This window comes from Oncorhynchus mykiss, chromosome 4 (assembly GCF_057628025.1).
Source record: "Oncorhynchus mykiss isolate SJ-2025 chromosome 4, ASM5762802v1, whole genome shotgun sequence".
Taxonomy (NCBI): domain Eukaryota; kingdom Metazoa; phylum Chordata; class Actinopteri; order Salmoniformes; family Salmonidae; genus Oncorhynchus; species Oncorhynchus mykiss.
In genome coordinates, this window is record NC_143025.1 from 5,145,001 (window position 1) to 5,163,097 (window position 18,097).

The 18,097-nt window shown below is 37.5% G+C and overlaps 1 protein-coding gene across 1 annotated transcript in view; it reads right to left on the reverse strand.

Annotated features, from left to right (window-relative positions):
• Positions 1-3,416, reverse strand: part of LOC110518269 (E3 ubiquitin-protein ligase TRIM16) — an 11,746-nt gene extending 8,330 nt beyond the window's left edge. The window contains 2 exon segments of the mRNA XM_090230896.1: positions 2,208-2,303; positions 2,738-3,416. Coding sequence (XP_090087022.1) covers positions 2,208-2,303; positions 2,738-3,334 — 693 coding nt within the window. The 5' untranslated portion in view covers positions 3,335-3,416.
• Between the last annotated feature and the right edge of the window lie 14,681 nt (positions 3,417-18,097).

The window sequence follows — 18,097 nt, forward strand, 5'->3', positions numbered from 1 at the left end:
AGCATTTCACTGTCAGGTAAAAACACCTGTTGTATTCAGCATTTCACTGTCAGGTAAAAACACCTGTTGTATTCAGCATTTCACTGTCAGGTAAAAACACCTGTTGTATTCAGTATTTCACTGTGAGGTAAAAACACCTGTTGTATTCAGTATTTCACTGTAAGGTAAAAACACCTGTTGTATTCAGCATTTCACTGTCAGGTAAAAACACCTGTTGTATTCAGTATTTCACTGTGAGGTAAAAACACCTGTTGTATTCAGTATTTCACTGTAAGGTAAAAACACCTGTTGTATTCAGCATTTCACTGTCAGGTAAAAACACCTGTTGTATTCAGTATTTCACTGCCAGGTAAAAACACCTGTTGTATTCAGCATTTCACTGTGAGGTAAAAACACCTGTTGTATTCAGTATTTCACTGCCAGGTAAAAACACCTGTTGTATTCAGTATTTCACAGTCAGGTAAAAACACCTGTTGTATTCAGTATTTCACTGTGAGGTAAAAACACCTGTTGTATTCAGCATTTCACTGTCAGGTAAAAACACCTGTTGTATTCAGTATTTCACTGTCAGGTAAAAACACCTGTTGTATTCAGTATTTCACTGTGAGGTAAAAACACCTGTTGTATTCAGCATTTCACTGCCAGGTAAAAACACCTGTTGTATTCAGTATTTCACTGTGAGGTAAAAACACCTGTTGTATTCAGCATTTCACTGTCAGGTAAAAACACCTGTTGTATTCAGTATTTCACTGTGAGGTAAAAACACCTGTTGTATTCAGTATTTCACTGTCAGGTAAAAACACCTGTTGTATTCAGTATTTCACTGTGAGGTAAAAACACCTGTTGTATTCAGTATTTCACTGTGAGGTAAAAACACCTGTTGTATTCAGCATTTCACTGTGAGGTAAAAACACCTGTTGTATTCAGCATTTCACTGTCAGGTAAAAACACCTGTTGTATTCAGCATTTCACTGTCAGGTAAAAACACCTGTTGTATTCAGTATTTCACTGTGAGGTAAAAACACCTGTTGTATTCAGTATTTCACTGTCAGGTAAAAACACCTGTTGTATTCAGTATTTCACTGTGAGGTAAAAACACCTGTTGTATTCAGCATTTCACTGTCAGGTAAAAACACCTGTTGTATTCAGTATTTCACTGTCAGGTAAAAACACCTGTTGTATTCAGCATTTCACTGTCAGGTAAAAACACCTGTTGTATTCAACGCCACTACCACATTCCACTACTTTGACCCTATCTGCTCCATCACCATGACAACTAACCTACACTCATTAAAACCCCACTACCACATTCCACTACTTTGACCCTATCTGCTCCATCACCATGACAACTAACCTACACTCATTAAAACCCCACTACCACATTCCACTACTTTGACCCTATCTGCTCCATCACCATGACAACTAACCTACACTCATTAAAACCCCACTACCACATTCCACTACTTTGACCCTATCTGCTCCTGCACCATGACAACTAACCTACACTCATTAAAACCCCACTACCACATTCCACTACTTTGACCCTATCTGCTCCATCACCATGACAACTAACCTACACTCATTAAAACCCCACTACCACATTCCACTACTTTGACCCTATCTGCTCCTGCACCATGACAACGACCTGGGAGGACGGGACACCACCACTCAACACCCCCTGGAACTCTTCTGAAGTCAAATCTCATATGACCAAATTCTTCTCTGGTTCTGAACTCTTCTCCACACCTTCTACCTCACTGAACTCTCCCTCATTCATTTCCATTTCACCTCCAGGACTCAGTCTGGGGCACGACTCACTCTGTTTGCACTTGAATTATAACATTTGAAATGTCTCTATTCTTTTGAAAATAAATGTTGTTCAATGTTTACTGTTCATTATTATTTTACTTGCTTTGGCATAGTAAAGATATGTTTCCCATGCCAATAAAGACCTTTGAATTGAATTTAGAGAGAGAGAGACAGCTCCATGTTAATGTATAGGGGACATGAGTCGTCATGGTTACTCATGGTTATGTGATGAGGCAGCCCAGTCGGTTACATGAACCAGTCTATTCTCTGAAAGGGGTCCAGACAGCCTGTTCCCAACAGTGGGGTCAGTGGGATTGGATAGGGGCCCCCCTCTCTCTCTCTCTCTGACTGGAGGAGAGAAGTGAAATGGTGTGTCTCCTCTGGTCAACAATACTCACCTTGAAAGACTCCACAGCCTGTTGGAGCTCCTTCAGCTCCTTCTCTCTCTCCTGGAATCTCTGCTGGACCTTCTGCTGACTCATCCCCAGCTGCCTCTGTGGAGAATCACTCTTCAATGAGCTATCAAGCTTTATTAGTCCAGTAGATCAATAGTATAGTAATGTGACATAGGACCCATAGAGAGGAAGGTCTACAATCCTGAGGAAGTCCCTTTACAATATGATATTATGTTGCTATGTGAATCATTATAGTTTTTATGGTAGGCCTACATGTATCAAGGGGTTGAGACTGAACTTTGGACTCATAAAAGGCCATTCAGAATGATAATAGTGTTTGACTTTAGAAAAATGTGATACATTTGGAGAATCTGGGTTAACATATCTATATACTCAAGGTTTGTGTTCATATTTGTGGATCCATTTCATATTGTATATATTATAATGATCTCATATTCAAACAGATTTAGTTCCTACTGTATCTTTAATTCTTTGTTTATCAGACAGCCACCAACAAGTTGTTCTGGTCTTACCTGTTTCTCAGTCCTCTCTGCTGCAGCTGACACTGTATCATGGCCTTTATGTTCATCCATTGTACACAGATAACAGATACACTGCTGATCGGTACGACAGTAAACCTCCAGCAGTTTGTCATGATGAGAGCAGATCTTCTCCTGTAGTTGTGCCGTGGCCTTGACCAGCTTGTGCTTCTTGAAAGCAGGAGATTCATAGTGAGGTTGGAGGTGAGTCTCACAGTAAGAGGCCAGACACACCAGACAGGACATGAGGGCTTTCTGCTTTCTGGTCCCAGTGCAGAAATCACACGCCACATCTCCAGGTCCAGCATAGCACAGAGCAGGAGGGGTAGCAGCCTGGAGTCCTGTCTTCCTCAGTTTCTCAACCACCTCAGCCAACATGTTATTTTTCCTCAGATTAGGCCTTGGAGTGAAGGTCTCTCTGCACTGAGGACAGCTATAGACCCCTTTCAGATCATCCTGATCCCAGCAGCCCTCAATACAGATTCTACAGTAACTGTGTCCACAGGCAGTAGTGACCGGCTCCTTCAGTAGATCCAGACAGACAGAACAACAGAACTGGTCCTGGTCCAGCAGATCTCCCTGTTGAGCCATTTGGACGGTTGTTCACTCTCACACAGACAGACGACACAGAGACTCAGATCAGTTTCGTTTCCTCAGAAGAGAGTTTGTGGGAAGGGGAGGGACTTCCTGGTTCTGCCAGAGGGCTGGGGTTAGAGGGAGGGAGGGGTTAGAGGAATGGAGGAAGAGAGAGAGAACTGCATGCAATGTTGAGAAGAAGGAGGGAGTGAGAGAGGGAGGGGTTAGAGGAAGGGAGGGAGAGAGAGAAAACTGCAGGCAAAGTTGAGAAGGCCTTAGTTTCTAGGTTAGGACCCTTAATATAGAATAAATTAAATAGAGTGGTTAGAATATATAAAGGGTAACAGTTTCTATGAAGTACATATCTATAATGCTTTTAATGAATGTTGTAAAGTCTTAAACTGATGTGCTGTGATACTAACTATAAGCGTCCATAATAACTCATACGTGGTTGTAAAACTGTACGATGTGTTGTAGATAATTAGCTACAATGGGGGGAGGGGGGACTTGAAATGGATACATGTCTTCTAGGTGGTGTTGTATACTGTATGTAATGATATGTCTTCTAGATGGTGTTCTATACTGTATGTAATGATATGTCTTCTAGATTGTGTTCTATACTGTATGTAATGATATGTCTCTGTCTTCTAGATGGTGTTCTATACTGTATGTAATGATATGTCTTCTAGATGGTGTTCTATACTGTATGTAATGATATGTCTTCTAGATGGTGTTCTATACTGTATGTAATGATATGTCTTCTAGATGGTGTTCTATACTGTATGTAATGATATGTCTCTGTCTTCTAGATGGTGTTCTATACTGTATGTAATGATATGTCTCTGTCTTCTAGATGGTGTTCTATACTGTATGTAATGATATGTCTTCTAGATGGTGTTCTATACTGTATGTAATGATATGTCTCTGTCTTCTAGATGGTGTTCTATACTGTATGTAATGATATGTCTCTGTCTTCTAGATGGTGTTCTATACTGTATGTAATGATATGTCTTCTAGATGGTGTTCTATACTGTATGTAATGATATGTCTTCTAGATGGTGTTCTATACTGTATGTAATGATATGTCTTCTAGATGATGTTCTATACTGTATGTAATGATATGTCTCTGTCTTCTAGATGGTGTTCTATACTGTATGTAATGATATGTCTTCTAGATGGTGTTCTATACTGTATGTAATGATATGTCTTCTAGGTGGTGTTCTATACTGTATGTAATGATATGTCTTCTAGATGATGTTCTATACTGTATGTAATGATATGTCTCTGTCTTCTAGATGGTGTTCTATACTGTATGTAATGATATGTCTTCTAGATGGTGTTCTATACTGTATGCAATGATATGTCTTCTAGGTGGTGTTCTATACTGTATGTAATGATATGTCTCTGTCTTCTAGATGGTGTTCTATAATGTATGTAATGATATGTCTTCTAGATGGTGTTCTATACTGTATGTAATGATATGTCTTCTAGATGGTGGTCTATACTGTATGTAATGATATGTCTTCTAGGTGGTGTTGTATACTGTATGTAATGATATGTCTTCTAGATGGTGTTCTATACTGTATGTAATGATATGTATTCTAGATGGTGTTCTATACTGTATGTAATGATATGTCTTCTAGATGGTGTTCTATACTGTATGTAATGATATGTCTTCTAGATGGTGTTCTATACTGTATGTAATGATATGTCTCTGTCTTCTAGATGGTGTTCTATACTGTATGTAATGATATGTCTTCTAGATGGTGTTCTATACTGTATGTAATGATATGTCTTCTAGATGGTGTTCTATACTGTATGTAATGATATGTCTCTGTCTTCTAGATGGTGTTCTATACTGTATGTAATGATATGTCTTCTAGATGGTGTTCTATACTGTATGTAATGATATGTCTTCTAGATGGTGTTCTATACTGTATGTAATGATATGTCTCTGTCTTCTAGATGGTGTTCTATACTGTATGTAATGATATGTCTTCTAGGTGGTGTTCTATACTGTATGTAATGATATGTCTCTGTCTTCTAGATGGTGTTCTATACTGTATGTAATGATATGTCTTCTAGATGGTGTTCTATACTGTATGTAATGATATGTCTCTGTCTTCTAGATGGTGTTCTATACTGTATGTAAGGATATATCTCTGTCTTCTACATGATGTTCTATACTGTATGTAATGATATGTCTTCTAGATGGTGTTCTATACTGTATGTAATGATATGTCTTCTAGATGGTGTTCTATACTGTATGTAATGATATGTCTTCTAGATGGTGTTCTATACTGTATGTAATGATATGTCTTCTAGATGGTGTTCTATACTGTATGTAATGATATGTCTCTGTCTTCTAGATGGTGTTCTATACTGTATGTAATGATATGTCTCTGTCTTCTAGATGGTATTCTATACTGTATGTAATGATATGTCTTCTAGATGGTGTTCTATACTGTATGTAATGATATGTCTTCTAGGTGGTGTTCTATACTGAATGTAATGATATGTCTCTGTCTTCTAGATGGTGTTCTATACTGTATGTAATGATATGTCTCTGTCTTCTAGATGGTGTTCTATACTGTATGTAATGATATGTCTTCTAGATGGTGTTCTATACTGTATGTAATGATATGTCTTCTAGATGGTGTTCTATACTGTATGTAATGATATGTCTCTGTCTTCTAGATGATGTTCTATACTGTATGTAATGATATGTCTCTGTCTTCTAGATGGTATTCTATACTGTATGTAATGATATGTCTTCTAGATGGTGTTCTATACTGTATGTAATGATATGTCTTCTAGGTGGTGTTCTATACTGTATGTAATGATATGTCTCTGTCTTCTAGATGGTGTTCTATACTGTATGTAATGATATGTCTCTGTCTTCTAGATGGTGTTCTATACTGTATGTAATGATATGTCTTCTAGATGGTGTTCTATACTGTATGTAATGATATGTCTTCTAGATGGTGTTCTATACTGTATGTAATGATATGTCTCTGTCTTCTAGATGGTGTTCTATACTGTATGCAATGATATGTCTCTGTCTTCTAGATGGTGTTCTATACTGTATGTAATGATATGTCTTCTAGATGGTGTTCTATACTGTATGTAATGATATGTCTCTGTCTTCTAGATGGTGTTCTATACTGTATGTAATGATATGTCTCTGTCTTCTAGATGGTGTTCTATACTGTATGTAATGATATGTCTTCTAGATGGTGTTCTATACTGTATGTAATGATATGTCTTCTAGATGGTGTTCTATACTGTATGTAATGATATGTCTTCTAGATGATGTTCTATACTGTATGTAATGATATGTCTCTGTCTTCTAGATGGTGTTCTATACTGTATGTAATGATATGTCTTCTAGGTGGTGTTCTATACTGTATGTAATGATATGTCTTCTAGATGGTGTTCTATACTGTATGTAATGATATGTCTCTGTCTTCTAGATGGTGTTCTATACTGTATGTAATGATATGTCTTCTAGATGGTGTTCTATACTGTATGCAATGATATGTCTTCTAGGTGGTGTTCTATACTGTACGTAATGATATGTCTCTGTCTTCTAGATGGTGTTCTATAATGTATGTAATGATATGTCTTCTAGATGGTGTTCTATACTGTATGTAATGATATGTCTTCTAGATGGTGGTCTATACTGTATGTAATGATATGTCTTCTAGGTGGTGTTGTATACTGTATGTAATGATATGTCTTCTAGATGGTGTTCTATACTGTATGTAATGATATGTATTCTAGATGGTGTTCTATACTGTATGTAATGATATGTCTTCTAGATGGTGTTCTATACTGTATGTAATGATATGTCTTCTAGATGGTGTTCTATACTGTATGTAATGATATGTCTCTGTCTTCTAGATGGTGTTCTATACTGTATGTAATGATATGTCTTCTAGATGGTGTTCTATACTGTATGTAATGATATGTCTTCTAGATGGTGTTCTATACTGTATGTAATGATATGTCTCTGTCTTCTAGATGGTGTTCTATACTGTATGTAATGATATGTCTTCTAGATGGTGTTCTATACTGTATGTAATGATATGTCTTCTAGATGGTGTTCTATACTGTATGTAATGATATGTCTCTGTCTTCTAGATGGTGTTCTATACTGTATGTAATGATATGTCTTCTAGGTGGTGTTCTATACTGTATGTAATGATATGTCTCTGTCTTCTAGATGGTGTTCTATACTGTATGTAATTATATGTCTTCTAGATGGTGTTCTATACTGTATGTAATGATATGTCTCTGTCTTCTAGATGGTGTTCTATACTGTATGTAAGGATATATCTCTGTCTTCTACATGATGTTCTATACTGTATGTAATGATATGTCTTCTAGATGGTGTTCTATACTGTATGTAATGATATGTCTTCTAGATGGTGTTCTATACTGTATGTAATGATATGTCTTCTAGATGGTGTTCTATACTGTATGTAATGATATGTCTTCTAGATGGTGTTCTATACTGTATGTAATGATATGTCTCTGTCTTCTAGATGGTGTTCTATACTGTATGTAATGATATGTCTCTGTCTTCTAGATGGTGTTCTATACTGTATGTAATGATATGTCTTCTAGATGGTGTTCTATACTGTATGTAATGATATGTCTCTGTCTTCTAGATGGTGTTCTATACTGTATGTAATGATATGTCTCTGTCTTCTAGATGGTGTTCTATACTGTATGTAATGATATGTCTTCTAGATGGTGTTCTATACTGTATGTAATGATATGTCTTCTAGATGGTGTTCTATACTGTATGTAATGATATGTCTTCTAGATGATGTTCTATACTGTATGTAATGATATGTCTCTGTCTTCTAGATGGTATTCTATACTGTATGTAATGATATGTCTTCTAGATGGTGTTCTATACTGTATGTAATGATATGTCTTCTAGGTGGTGTTCTATACTGTATGTAATGATATGTCTCTGTCTTCTAGATGGTGTTCTATACTGTATGTAATGATATGTCTTCTAGGTGGTGTTGTATACTGTATGTAATGATATGTCTTCTAGATGGTGTTCTATACTGTATGTAATGATATGTATTCTAGATGGTGTTCTATACTGTATGTAATGATATGTCTCTGTCTTCTAGATGGTGTTCTATACTGTATGTAATGATATGTCTCTGTCTTCTAGATGGTGTTCTATACTGTATGTAATGATATGTCTTCTAGATGGTGTTCTATACTGTATGTAATGATATGTCTTCTAGATGGTGTTCTATACTGTATGTAATGATATGTCTCTGTCTTCTAGATGGTGTTCTATACTGTATGTAATGATATGTCTCTGTCTTCTAGATGGTGTTCTATACTGTATGTAATGATATGTCTTCTAGATGGTGTTCTATACTGTATGTAATGATATGTCTTCTAGGTGGTGTTGTATACTGTATGTAATGATATGTCTTCTAGATGGTGTTCTATACTGTATGTAATGATATGTATTCTAGATGGTGTTCTATACTGTATGTAATGATATGTCTCTGTCTTCTAGATGGTGTTCTATACTGTATGTAATGATATGTCTCTGTCTTCTAGATGGTGTTCTATACTGTATGTAATGATATGTCTTCTAGATGGTGTTCTATACTGTATGTGATGATATGTCTTCTAGATGGTGTTCTATACTGTATATAATGATATGTCTCTGTCTTCTAGATGGTGTTCTATACTGTATGTAATGATATGTCTCTGTCTTCTAGATGGTGTTCTATACTGTATGTAATGATATGTCTTCTAGATGGTGTTCTATACTGTATGTAATGATATGTCTCTGTCTTCTAGATGGTGTTCTATACTGTATGTAATGATATGTCTTCTAGATGGTGTTCTATACTGTATGTAATGATATGTCTTCTAGATGGTGTTCTATACTGTATGTAATGATATGTCTCTGTCTTCTAGAAGGTGTTCTATACTGTATGTAATGATATGTCTTCTAGATGGTGTTCTATACTGTATGTAATGATATGTCTTCTAGGTGGTGTTCTATACTGTATGTAATGATATGTATTCTAGATGGTGTTCTATACTGTATGTAATGATATGTCTCTGTCTTCTAGATGGTGTTCTATACTGTATGTAATGATATGTCTCTGTCTTCTAGATGGTGTTCTATACTGTATGTAATGATATGTCTTCTAGATGGTGTTCTATACTGTATGTAATGATATGTCTTCTAGATGGTGTTCTATACTGTATGTAATGATATGTCTCTGTCTTCTAGATGGTGTTCTATACTGTATGTAATGATATGTCTCTGTCTTCTAGATGGTGTTCTATACTGTATGTAATGATATGTCTTCTAGATGGTGTTCTATACTGTATGTAATGATATGTCTCTGTCTTCTAGATGGTGTTCTATACTGTATGTAATGATATGTCTTCTAGATGGTGTTCTATACTGTATGTAATGATATGTCTTCTAGGTGGTGTTGTATACTGTATGTAATGATATGTCTTCTAGATGGTGTTCTATACTGTATGTAATGATATGTATTCTAGATGGTGTTCTATACTGTATGTAATGATATGTCTCTGTCTTCTAGATGGTGTTCTATACTGTATGTAATGATATGTCTCTGTCTTCTAGATGGTGTTCTATACTGTATGTAATGATATGTCTTCTAGATGGTGTTCTATACTGTATGTAATGATATGTCTTCTAGATGGTGTTCTATACTGTATATAATGATATGTCTCTGTCTTCTAGATGGTGTTCTATACTGTATGTAATGATATGTCTCTGTCTTCTAGATGGTGTTCTATACTGTATGTAATGATATGTCTTCTAGATGGTGTTCTATACTGTATGTAATGATATGTCTCTGTCTTCTAGATGGTGTTCTATACTGTATGTAATGATATGTCTTCTAGATGGTGTTCTATACTGTATGTAATGATATGTCTTCTAGATGGTGTTCTATACTGTATGTAATGATATGTCTCTGTCTTCTAGAAGGTGTTCTATACTGTATGTAATGATATGTCTTCTAGATGGTGTTCTATACTGTATGTAATGATATGTCTTCTAGGTGGTGTTCTATACTGTATGTAATGATATGTCTTCTAGGTGGTGTTCTATACTGTATGTAATGATATGTCTCTGTCTTCTAGATTATGTTCTATACTGTATGTAATGATATGTCTCTGTCTTCTAGATGATGTTCTATACTGTATGTAATGATATGTCTTCTAGATGGTGTTCTATACTGTATGTAATGATATGTCTCTGTCTTCTAGATGGTGTTCTATACTGTATGTAATGATATGTCTTCTAGATGGTGTTCTATACTGTATGTAATGATATGTCTTCTAGATGGTGTTCTATACTGTATGTAATGATATGTCTCTGTCTTCTAGATGGTGTTCTATACTGTATGTAATGATATGTCTTCTAGATGGTGTTCTATACTGTATGTAATTATATGTCTTCTAGATGGTGTTCTATACTGTATGTAATGATATGTCTCTGTCTTCTAGATGGTGTTCTATACTGTATGTAATGATATGTCTTCTAGATGGTGTTCTATACTGTATGTAATGATATGTCTTCTAGGTGGTGTTCTATACTGTATGTAATGATATGTCTTCTAGGTGGTGTTCTATACTGTATGTAATGATATGTCTTCTAGGTGGTGTTCTATACTGTATGTAATGATATGTCTCTGTCTTCTAGATGATGTTCTATACTGTATGTAATGATATGTCTCTGTCTTCTAGATGATGTTCTATACTGTATGTAATGATATGTCTTCTAGATGGTGTTCTATACTGTATGTAATGATATGTCTCTGTCTTCTAGATGGTGTTCTATACTGTATGTAATGATATGTCTGTCCTCTAGGAAGTGTTCTATACTGTATGTAATGATATGTCTTCTAGATGGTGTTCTATACTGAATGTAATGATATGCCTCTGTCTTCTAGATGGTGTTCTATACTGTATGTAATGATATGTCTTCTAGATGGTGTTCTATACTGTATGCAATTATATGTCTTCTAGATATTGTTCTATACTGTATGTAATGATACGTATTCTAGATGGTGTTCTATACTGTATGTAATGATATGTCTCTGTCTTCTAGATGGTGTTCTATACTGTATGTAATGATATGTCTCTGTCTTCTAGATGGTGTTCTATACTGTATGTAATGATATGTCTGTCCTCTAGATGGTGTTCTATACTGTATGTAATGATATGTCTTCTAGGTGGTGTTCTATACTGTATGTAATGATATGTCTCTGTCTTCTAGATGGTGTTCTATACTGTATGTAATGATATGTCTTCTAGATGGTGTTCTATACTGTATGTAATTATATGTCTTCTAGATATTGTTCTATACTGTATGTAATGATACGTATTCTAGATGGTGTTCTATACTGTATGTAATGATATGTCAGGACAGACTGGAACAGAACCAGTGAGACCCAGATGATGTTGGTGTATTGGTACTGAATATACCAGAGATGGAGACAGGACAGACTGGAACAGAACCAGTGAGACCCAGATGATGTTGGTGTATTGGTACTGAATATACCAGAGATGGAGACAGGACAGACTGGAACAGAACCAGTGAGACCCAGATGATGTTGGTGTATTGGTACTGAATATACCAGAGATGGAGACAGGACAGACTGGAACAGAACCAGTGAGACCCAGATGATGTTGGTGTATTGGTACTGAATATACCAGAGATGGAGACAGGACAGACTGGAACAGAACCAGTGAGACCCAGATGATGTTGGTGTATTGGTACTGAATATACCAGAGATGGAGACAGGACAGACTGGAACAGAACCAGTGAGACCCAGATGATGTTGGTGTATTGGTACTGAATATACCAGAGATGGAGACAGGACAGACTGGAACAGAACCAGTGAGACCCAGATGATGTTGGTGTATTGGTACTGAATATACCAGAGATGGAGACAGGACAGACTGGAACAGAACCAGTGAGACCCAGATGATGTTGGTGTATTGGTACTGAATATACCAGAGATGGAGACAGGACAGACTGGAACAGAACCAGTGAGACCCAGATGATGTTGGTGTATTGGTACTGAATATACCAGAGATGGAGACAGGACAGACTGGAACAGAACCAGTGAGACCCAGATGATGTTGGTGTATTGGTACTGAATATACCAGAGATGGAGACAGGACAGACTGGAACAGAACCAGTGAGACCCAGATGATGTTGGTGTATTGGTACTGAATATACCAGAGATGGAGACAGGACAGACTGGAACAGAACCAGTGAGACCCAGATGATGTTGGTGTATTGGTACTGAATATACCAGAGATGGAGACAGGACAGACTGGAACAGAACCAGTGAGACCCAGATGATGTTGGTGTATTGGTACTGAATATACCAGAGATGGAGACAGGACAGACTGGAACAGAACCAGTGAGACCCAGATGATGTTGGTGTATTGGTACTGAGCACATAAAAGCCCTTTTACCAAATTCAGTTCGGACATTTGGAACATTTGGAACAGTTGGAACAGTTGGAACAGTTGGAACATTTGGAACATTTGGAACATTTGGAACAGTTGGAACAGTTGGCAGGATAAAGTCCAGCGAACGAAGAGAGTACCCACCACATTTCTGAACCACCACATTTCTGAACAATACAAATGCCCCCCAAAAATGGTAGTAAATCCAAAATGGCTTTGTAAATAAAAGTATACCAGTGACTGAGCCAACAATTGACTAGAGAAGGCCAGCCAACCCTGATATACAAAGTGCAGTGGTGTGTAAGGGTTTTGCAGTTTATAATACATCTCAATGGTAAAGGAGTCAATTGATCTCAAACACTGAATGGAAGCATTCATATATAAAATATCCCCATAGTCTAGTAAAGGCATAAATGTAGCAGATACTAGCCTCCTTCCAGCCTCCTCCTAGTTTCCAACTTAACCTGGTTAAATAAAGGTGAAATAAAAAAAATAAACATTCCTAAAATAAAATCCCAACTTCAGCTCAAATTATTTTGTAAGTTTTTGAATATGTAATTTAAAAGAGAGGCCATCATCAATTAAAATTCCAAGATATGTATTTGAGGTTACAACCTCAATCTCCTTGCCCTGACAGGTAGTAATAGGTGAAAGGTTCAGAGGTCTATTTCTTGCTTTAGAAAACACCATTAGATTAGTTTTGTCAGTTTTGAGGATAAGCTTCAATTGACACAAGGTATGTTGAACAGTATAAAAAGCAGCAAGTTCTGGAAAGCTTTTGTAAGAGACGAGGCACAACAGTAAATAACAGTATCATCAGCATAAAAGTGGAGTTGTGCATTTTGCACATTTTTGTCTAAATGATTCATATAAATAGTGAATAAGAGGGGACCAAGTACAGAGCCCTGGGGCACACCATTACAGACAGACAATTTAACAGACATGAGCCCATCAAATTGTTCTATCAGACAGATAGTTAGCAAACCATGCAACTGCATGCTCTGAAAGACCTACACTTGACAATCTCTGCCTCAGTATAACTGTATCAAAATGCCCCACAATGACAAAGCAAAAACTGGTTTGTAGAACGTTTTGCAAATGTATAAAAAATAAAAACATAAATATCATATATATATATATATATTTTAAGTATCCAGATCCTTGACTCAGTACTTTGTTGAAGCACCTTTCGAAGCGATTACAGTCTCGAGTCTTCAAGGGTATAACGCTACAGAACACCTGTATTTGGGGAGTTTCTCCCATTCTTCTCTTCATATCCTCTCAAGCTCTGTCAGATTAGATGGGGAGTGTCACTGCACAGCTATTTCAGGTCTCTCCAGAGATGTTCTATCGGGTTAAAGTCCGGGCTCTGGCTGGGCCACTCAAGGACATTCAGAGACTTGTCCAAAGCCACTCCCGCGTTATCTTGGCTTTGTGCTTAGGGTCGTTGTCCTGTTGGAAGTGCAGTGTGGATGCGCGTTCCTTCTTGCCTGCTTGCCTGTCTGTTAAGTTTCCTGATAGAGCAAACTTTATTTGTAAAATCACAACACACATCACATAAAAGATTAGGCATTAAAATAATTTGAAAACACAATTTCAATCTTCAGGATCATTTCCCTCTTTTCAAAGAGGAATAACAACATAGTGTTTGATACACGACAGACAGATACACCCATCAATGTTAAGGAATAAGGGCCGAGTCGCCCACAAAGTTACACATTGCAGTTTTAAAAGTATAAACATGTAGATGACATGTATGATACATGATAACATACATAATGACTACTGGTTATTAATGATTGATACACATTGTGGAACCACAACTGGTCAGTGTTGTATAACAGCTGTATTACTTCTACAACTAATAGAAGGACAGTAACTAAGCTAACTAATAAAAGCTGAAATAAATCATTCTCTCTACTACTATTCTGACATTTCACATTCTTAACTAAGGAGACGGGAGTAGAAACTAACGGGGACATTGTTTCATCACAGGACAGTAACTAAGGAGACGGGAGTAGAAACTAACGGGGCCATTGTTTCATCACAGGACAGTAACTAAGGAGACGGGAGTAGAAACTAACGGGGCCATTGTTTCATCACAGGACAGTAACTAAGGAGACGGGAGTAGAAACTAACGGGGCCATTGTTTCATCACAGGACAGTAACTAAGGAGACGGGAGTAGAAACTAACGGGGACATTGTTTCATCACAGGACAGTAACTAAGGAGACGGGAGTAGAAACTAACGGGGCCATTGTTTCATCACAGGACAGTAACTAAGGAGACGGGAGTAGAAACTAACGGGGCCATTGTTTCATCACAGGACAGTAACTAAGGAGACGGGAGTAGAAACTAACGGGGCCATTGTTTCATCACAGGACAGTAACTAAGGAGACGGGAGTAGAAACTAACGTGGCCATTGTTTCATCACAGGACAGTAACTAAGGAGACGGGAGTAGAAACTAACGGAGCCATTGTTTCATCACAGGACAGTAACTAAGGAGAAGTGAGTAGAAACTAACGGGGCCATTGTTTCATCACAGGACAGTAACTAAGGAGACGGGAGTAGAAACTAACGGGGCCATTGTTTCATCACAGGACAGTAACTAAGGAGACGGGAGTAGAAACTAACGGGGCCATTGTTTCATCACAGGACAGTAACTAAGGAGACGGGAGTAGAAACTAACGGGCCCATTGTTTCATCACAGGACAAAACATTCCAAGGATTCCAATGCACATAAGCAGAGGGGCGTTACAGGTGCCATGAAGGGACAAACTACAACATCAATATACAGTCACCATATATAAGGGTTGACTCTTACTGTCTCTGTTGATCAGTATCTGAGTTTTCAATATATATTTTGTGTTTGTGATGTCAAAGCGTTGACATGTGACCATGTTGTCTTCACCCAAACCAAGGGCTGGATTCCATCCATATCTCAGAAGTATCATGGAAGATCCCAATTCAAATGTAAAAGGTCATTTACAACATATGCAGTCCATTTACTGTGAATGCAGTCCATTTACCGTGAATGCAGTCCATTTACCGTGAATGCAGTCCATTTACCGTGAATGCAGTCCATTTACCGTGAATGCAGTCCATTTACCGTGAATGCAGTCCATTTACCGTGAATGCAGTCTCCATGAACTCGGGAACATTGCCTTTAAATTTAAATCGAGCTACAATGTGGATCTTCCACAATAATTCTGCTCTACAGATTCTGAATCCAGAAGTGTTAAGAATATCAGCTAATTAACCAAACAGACAGACAGACACAGAATAAAATTTTTTTTATTGGTCACATACACGTATTTATCAGATGTTATTGCGGGTGTAGTGAAATGCTTGTGTTCCTGGCTCCAACAAGGCAGTAATATCTAACTAAATGCTTGTGTTCCTGGCTCCAACAAGGCAGTAATATCTAACTAAATGCTTGTGTTCCTGGCTCCAACATTGCAGTAATATCAATCAATCAATCAAATGTATTTATATAGCCCTTCGTACATCAGCTGATATCTCAAAGTGCTGTACAGAAACCCAGCCCAAAACCCCAAACAGCAAGCAATGCAGGTGTAGAAGCACGGTGGCTAGGAAAAACTCCCATGAAAGGCCAAAACCTAGGAAGATACCTAGAGAGGAACCAGGCTATGTGGGGTGGCCAGTCCTCTTCTGGCTGTGCCGGGTGGAGATTATAACAGACTATGGCCAAGATGTTCAAATGTTCATAAATGACCAGCAGGGTCAAATAATAATAAGGCAGAACAGTTGAAACTGGAGCAGCAGCACAGCCAGGTGGACTGGGGACAGCAAGGAGTCATGTCAGGTAGTCCTGGGGCATGGTCCTAGGGCTCAGGTCCTCCGAGAGAGAGAAAGAAAGAGAGAAGGAGAGAATTAGAGAACGCACACTTAGATTCACACAGGACACCGATTAGGACAGGAGAAGTACTCCAGATATAACAAACTGACCCTAGCCCCCCGACACAAACTACTGCAGCATAAATACTGGAGGCTGAGACAGGAGGGGTCAGGATATCTAGCAATATCTAACAATGCTTGTGTTTCTAGCTCCAACAGGGCAGTAATATCTAACAATGCTTGTGTTCCTGGCTCCAACAGGGCAGTAATATCTAACAATGCTTGTGTTCCTGGCTCCAACAGGGCAGTAATATCTAACAATGCTTGTGTTCCTGGCTCCAACAGGGCAGTAATATCTAACAATGCTTGTGTTTCTGGCTCCAACAGGGCAGTAATATCTAACAATGCTTGTGTTTCTGGCTCCAACAGGGCAGTAATATCTAACAATGCTTGTGTTTCTAGCTCCAACAGGGCAGTAATATCTAACAATGCTTGTGTTCCTGGCTCCAACAGGGCAGTAATATCTAACAATGCTTGTGTTCCTGGCTCCAACAGGGCAGTAATATCTAACAATGCTTGTGTTCCTGGCTCCAACAGGGCAGTAATATCTAACAATGCTTGTGTTCCTGGCTCCAACAGGGCAGTAATATCTAACAATGCTTGTGTTTCTAGCTCCAACAGGGCAGTAATATCTATCAATTCACAACAATACACATCTAAAGTAAAATAATGGAATTAAGAAATATATACATTTTGGGATGAGCAATGTCAGAGTGGCATTGACTAAAATACAGTAGAATAGAATACAGTATATACAGCTGAAGTCAGAAGTTTACATACACTTAGGTTGGAGTCATTAAAACCTGTTTTTCAACTACACAAATGTCTTTTTAACACACTATAGTTTTGGCAAGTCGGTTAGGACATCTACTTTGTGCATGACACAAGTCGTTTTTCCAACAATTGTTTACAGACAGATTATTTCACTTATAATTCCCTGTATCCAGTGGGTCAGAAGTTTACACTAAGTTGACTGTGCCTTTAAACAGCTTGAAAAATGAAAATGATGTCATGGCTTTAGAAGCTTCTGTTAGGATAATGTAATTAACTAGAAAGTCAGGGCACCACAAAATAATATTTATAGAGCTGTTATCTTCCGAATAAACTCTTAAAGATATTTTACATCAATAGCAGTCAATATTAACCGTCACCTTATTTCAGTCTCATCTGAAAGTTGTAAATTCTTGGTTATCTTGACGAACCCTGGCTAACAAGTTGAATCAGCAATACAAAATTGGGTTTAATTATTTATTTACTAAATACCTAATTAATCACACAGAATTACATCTACACACAATGAATCATACCTTGATTACATATTAGGTCATAAAGGAAAAT